We start from the raw sequence: 6,239 nt of genomic DNA, 5'->3' as shown, positions 1-6,239 counted from the left end.
TAACGATGTTCTCACTCAGCAGTCCGCGGCGACGAAGCCCCCGTGTGCGTGTCTGAAGCGTCGTCGAGCAGGTGGACACGAGCGAGAACTGAGGCAACGCCATTGAGCGGTGGCCACAACATGCGAGTAGCTGGGCGAGCAGCATTCCCATTATCAGCTGGCGGTGGTGAGTGTAGTCCCGTTTCAGCACTCGGTTGAATTGCTCAACCGGGTTGTTGGTAGTGGCATACCCGGATGGCGTCAGAAAGCACTGCCAGTTTGCGAAGTTGCCTTCAAGCCATTGGGCCTTCACGTACATGGTGAAGGCAGCGAGATCCGCGTGTCCAGCCCACTCCTTCAACATAGCTGTGGTGTAGTGATTTCTCCGTAGTTGCGGATTATCACTCGTCGACAAAGACGTGACACCGCCAAGGATGTTCAAGCGACGAACCCTCGGTCAGGTGATGTACGGAGACGCCAAGGTGCAAGGGACTCGACGGCGTCACATCCGAGTTTTCAACAAGTATCGGATACGGCCCTATGTCACTGAATCCAGGCTGTCCTTATTATTAATAATGGACTGGCCGGATTCGCATTCAGCGGACCATCTACGGTACGAACCCTCAGTGGCGGTTGGGATGAGTCCGCGGAATACTCAGCGACCTTTGGAAGACACGTTCACCGTCTGGGACAGGGCGCGGACCGTTAAAGATGCTCATGTGACAGTGCAGACGACGCTTGGCATGCAAGAAGATCCATAACGGATCATTGTTCACTTGATATTTGTATACTTGATTAGGACTTCTTATTAGGAATAGACCCGAAAGGGTAAGCTTATATACAGAACAGAATTTCCACTCAAGCACACAGAGCGACGTCCGGCTTCAAGGTAAGCGTCAGGTCAAGCTTGTTTGAGTGTGTTATGCCTGTCGGTGAACTCGAAGCTCTGTAGCGAGGGTTCATCCGGCAAGGCCAAGAGACTTTGTGTATTGGCCGATTATTATCGGGAGGTTTTACGTGACGGCTTATTGTTGCCTATTTGCACGACTGGGAGTGCTTTAATTGCCTCCCCTTTATTTCTTCCAGCCGAGTGCTGAACACTCGGTGATCTCGTAAAAGGCTTACCCGTGCCTGGTACCCTTCCGCTGTTGGGACCACGAGGATTCAAAACACCTGCTAGCTTTGCTCGTGCTAGTAGCGTGTTCTTATTTTACTGGTTGGCCTATATAAGTAGTTTACAAGGTCCAGTTTGTCCCGGTGCAAGGGCAGAACTGGGGTCTTCAGGTCCGCCCGAACGATCGTTTACTATCCTAGTAGACGTATTGTTGTGGGAACATCCTAACTACATTTGTAGCTAGAGTTCACGTGGGAATTCCAACACCACATTCACTTCAATCTGGTGGTCCACGGACTCACGGGTTTCACCAGCAGGAATGAACAGCAGAAATCCGACATTACATGGTGCGGGTGTCGTGTTGTACGGGTGCAGATCAGGTGTGTCAACCCATCCAATACGCCATGGTTCGGCGGTGTCCAACGCCGGAAATGTGCTCAAGACGGAGGTATCCAAGTCAGATATTCGAAAAAAAAAATTGCCAGGCATCGACGGCTCAAACAAAATTTCAGGAATGATATCACCGAACCGGGACTCAGCGCTGACACACCATTTCTACACGTTGCTAATGATCTTGACGCGACGTTGATCAGCACGCTTGGTCCGGCCGATGCCATTTTCATCCCAGGCCGCCCTGGCGTCGTCTAAATCAAGCTTGATGGCGGCTTTTAGCATTGTTCGAGAGTGTGGTGTCTTCGACGAGAGCTCGGTTACCAGCCTCCAAGCCGAGCTCAATGGTGCGAGCTGCAGACCAGTGATTTGGTTTCCAGAGTGAGAATCCAAGATCAGAGTCATCTTCGGGGTCATCCTAACGAAGCTTACGTCAATATCCTTTAAAACGACGTAGTGGAGGAGCTCGCTGCGAAACGTGAGAGTCGACATCGAATTCTTCGGTTCCAACGCGACAAGCGTGTGAAGAAATCAAACGACAAGCTATCTGCCACGGATGATCCGGTTTCCGGAAGTTCGCGAAAGCTCGGATGAACTTGACACAGCTAGTGTTTTTCGGCGGCAGTGGAGATGAAAGTCGATTGTTCAGGATTTGAATCCAGCACTTGCTCGCACCACGAAGAGTAAAAGGAGTATGTAGAGCGAAGCCCACCTGGCTACCTGCTCCGAGAAGCGTGCAAGGGGCTGCGAAATGCGTACAACCGCAGAAAGCGATACATTTGGACGCAGCGATTGTCGATCCGAGTTAGAGGTCTGACAGCGTGGCCACGACCGTACGCCGCCAAGAGAACGACGTGACGCTGGAGCCACCGGACGTCCATTCACTGGAGAAGAAGTAGACATTGCGTCAGGTAGCGTGGCTCTTTCTCCCACCGGTACTATATCAGTATTAGCATCTTGGTGATCGGTCCCTGAGACCGTTTCTGGTGTCGGAAATTCATCTAGAGGCAGCTCTTCGGTGCTTGTTACCTGAACTTTCCCATCTGCAGGAGAAGGAGCTGCCGACGATAGAGCAATTGCCTCGTCACGAGAAGGTGAGTCACTGTCATCATCGGAATCAAAAACGACCGTCGCCGTTGAGTCAGCATCGGAATCGGATTTTTTTACGAGACGCTGCCATTTGGGTAGTCAGCAGCGATAGTCGCAGAGTCTGGACAGTACGTTGCACCTTAGCATCGGTAGCTGACAGCTCTGACGCAGCATCCGACGACTACCGAGATTCAAATTCAACCGAAATGATAAGCCAAGCCACAGTCTGAGCATCAGATTCATCACTTGACGAGAAATCAGAATCCACGATACCATTGAAATCCATAACTTCGCCATCGTTAGCTTGTTCAGCCTCAATCTGCAGCGAAGAACGAAACGACGATCGATCTGCCTGCTGACTAATCGGACGGATCTTGTGGGGCGATGGCTCGGCGTCATGGGTTACAGCATTCGGTTGGCGTACTGGTAACGTGTGTTCCGAAAACTGGGAGTTGCATGAAACTGTCGATCCGGCGGCTCCGGCCAATTTTTTTGCTGCTGATCTGGTTCGTGTGGTGAACTGCATACGAAGTTTTTTAAACTTACTCTAATAGAGGCACCTGGTTGCAGTACTTAAGAAATCTGATATCCTGTAGTACATGATATAAATAAAAGCCAGGTCGCTCCCAGAGACTACGACCGGTATGAAGTAGTTTAATATTACTCTAATGACAAACCTGATTTGAAATTTTGAGGACAGGAAGTGTATATGTGTAGCCTACGACTACGAAGTGGCCGTGGAAAAACGTGTAATTAGTCTTGTGTCAGTAACCAGTAACCTGCAGTCTTGAAACTGTTTGTATCATTCTTCGACAACTAAAATACGTATATCCCAAACATTGTAGCTTTTTCGGACTATATTTTTGTCTGGCACAATGGTCCACCCTCGAAAATCGTGTTATTACTTATTTTGCCGCACGCTCGACTCGATTAGTCGTAGAACCCACGATAATCGCGACACAAACCAAGACTCTAAAAATGAACAGAGTACTTGTGCAACACGTAAAACTAAGAGAGCTTAGTTGGATTTAGAGGCGCCAAAGGAGCCTTGGAAGACGCCAACTGTGTGTTTGAGGGGAGCCTCATTTCACGGGTGAGGTCTGTGAGTAATTCGGAAAGAGTTGGTAGCTGCCACACTAACTACCACTTTTATCGCTGGAGTAAGCTATCCTCCGAACATTTTTGTTTGTTTCCGAATATTTGTGAGTAAAAAAATACTACCGGTGGCGCGAATGAGGAGCTTTACAGTGACACTCACTAAATTTATCGCAAGTCTAGTAAAATATTCTTTGGATCATTGCACTCACTTGTCAAGCGTCGCCAAAGAAATCTGAAGAGCCACTTGGGTAGAAACTGCAGCGATGGAGTTGGTGACGAAGGTTCGGGACGCTGAGCACTGGGTGCAAGTGCTGGAGAGCAGCGAAAAGAAGTTAGTCTGTGCGTTTCCCACTTCCTGGAGCAATCGAAATGGCTGCAGGCGGTTGATAACCATGCTGCGGCAGTTGTTGACGTGCACAAGGATTGGTGTGGGCCATGCAAGATCGTGGAGCCGTCCTATAAGCGCTTGACTACGGACATCGAGCACGCAGAGCGTCGAGTCATGTTCGCGACCGTAAGCGCACATTTCGATACTACGATGTTGAAACTCAATCGTCGTTTATTTTAGCTGAATGTTGGACTTCACGTCGATGGTATCGAGGACACTGGCAGTTGCAAGCCTCGGTTCCTCCTTTTTAAGGTTGAAGAAAGAAACGTTTGATGTTAACTCAGCCCCTGGAAGCACCCATAATAAACCACGAGAATCTCCGTGGGTTTTTTAGGAACGCCAGCCAGAATCGCCGAATGTTGGAATGTGAGCGAATGCATTCGCCTACTCCAGCCATCAGTTTAACCAACTTTTGTCACCGCATCTGGAACGCACGCATGAAGAAAACTAAACATGAACTCGATATTAAAAACGAAATACAAGATCACGTATGCGATCAGATGAAATCGTAACCTGCATGCTTGGAAGCACGCACTGCCAACGCGTTGTGAGTTGAGATCATGAAATACCTGTTAGCCTTTCGAGTAGCTCGAAGGGCTTATTCAAGAAACGAGTGCCTGCAACACTTGTTGCCCTCTACGTATCTCAGATCGAGAAATTGGCGGGAACACGAAACCAGCGTCTTTCAACTCGGCATCGCTTGCGTGTGGCTCTGTACGAGAAGTTCTGTGTCTTGCGATATGAGCGATTGGTAATCATCAACAAGACAGGACACGTCAAGGACTCAGTGCATGGTTGCCTAACAAAAACGCAATAGCGTCATCGACTTTATCTAGTAAAAATACATCTTGTTTTGCAACGATAGAGATTAACAGTAGTAAATCTAGGCTTACCGGCCATATGTGCAGGACGACCTTCTTGGGTGCCTTTAACTTCATGAAACACAAAGTGTTATAGAGAAGTTAAATTGAGATGGCGTTTGACGCACCACTTGTCATGCCAGCCAGTTGAATGAGGTCGCTTATTTTGGCCGTCTGTCGTGGGATAAAAGGTGGGTGTGTTGGCTAAAAGACGTGGGATCTGGCTACGGTTCACCACCAACGAAGACCAGTTGTTCATACATTTGTACTTGAACTACCACGGTCGTCAAACACATCATCCTTCTCCTCCAGCACTGTCGCATGATGAATATCCCTACTAAGCACAAAAAGTAATCAGCCCGGGAGCTTGGACGAGCACATTAGCAAAGCGTTGATGAGATTCCTGCGCGGTGATTCATAACACAGGACGATTGACAGTCCGTAGTATTTCTTGGATGGTCGTATTGTTGTTCATCTTCCCACTTCTTGCAAATTTTGCGAAGCTGAACTCCGCGTATGACAGCTTCTTGGCAAATTCACCGGAGTCTTTCTTCATGGAAGCCATTTCTTTCGTCATTTCAGTAAGCTTACTGGGAGTAAAGCTCCAGATAGTGCGCTTCGCTTTCGTTTTGGAGGAGCATTCCCATGGTAAAGTCAACTCAGAGTTCTTAGCCGACACCTGAAGGTCGCAAAAAGGTTCCCACGCGCAATTTCTGAATTCATTACGTAGTTCTCCTCGTCCAGCTTCACAACAACGTACGGCTTCTTCCCAGGGCTCGAGAAGTACTCAACTGTTGGTAGTATCTCTGCGCTGTAGCCAAGGCTATCGAGACCGCTGATTTATGATCAGCCGTGTACCTGGCTTAGCTGCCATCGGCAGCACTCAGCAGGCTGGTAAATTTCGTTCCAAAGCGTCTTAAATGTCTTGTGACTCCTTATGACAGATGCAGGAAGCAAGGACGTCGTCTTTCTCATTATTTCGGGCCGCTTAACTGACGGAGAAAGAGGCGGAAACACAGCCGGCCAAGAGAGGGCGATGCAGCTGGAGCTCAAGGGTCTATCCACTCTCCCGGTTCATTGGCCTAGCGAAAGGCATCGCGATGGCTCTGCTTGCTGCTCCACGAGTAAGTTAAAGTGAGACCATCACTCTGAATGTTAATCAAAAATGGCTGTCGCGTTGGTTCATTGTACCAGTTTCCATTGCAGTGAGTTCGTACAAGAGTAAAGGCGACAAGAAATAGCATTTGAATCACATTGTAACTACCAAATTCGTTTGGAGTCCAAATTATAAAATATCATTCGTTTTGTATGACAACTAATG

At 48.5% G+C, this 6,239-nt stretch overlaps 1 protein-coding gene across 1 annotated transcript; it reads right to left on the bottom strand.

Moving 5' to 3' along the window:
- Nucleotides 1-3,882: 3,882 nt before the first annotated feature.
- On the bottom strand, nt 3,883-5,483 carry PITG_21384 (uncharacterized protein; the record flags this gene model as incomplete). The annotated part of the gene is made up of 5 exons (XM_002895001.1): nt 3,883-3,981; nt 4,023-4,203; nt 4,478-4,505; nt 5,188-5,232; nt 5,402-5,483. The coding sequence occupies 5 exons, from the start codon at nt 5,481-5,483 to the stop codon at nt 3,883-3,885; spliced, it is 435 nt and encodes a 144-aa protein (XP_002895047.1).
- Nucleotides 5,484-6,239: the final 756 nt, after the last annotated feature.

Source organism: Phytophthora infestans, genomic scaffold, assembly GCF_000142945.1.
Source record: "Phytophthora infestans T30-4 supercont1.302 genomic scaffold, whole genome shotgun sequence".
In the NCBI taxonomy this organism is placed as follows: Eukaryota; Oomycota; class Peronosporomycetes; order Peronosporales; family Peronosporaceae; genus Phytophthora; species Phytophthora infestans.
Note: the sequence above shows the minus strand (reverse complement) of the source record. Positions and strands in the feature narration are given on the sequence as shown.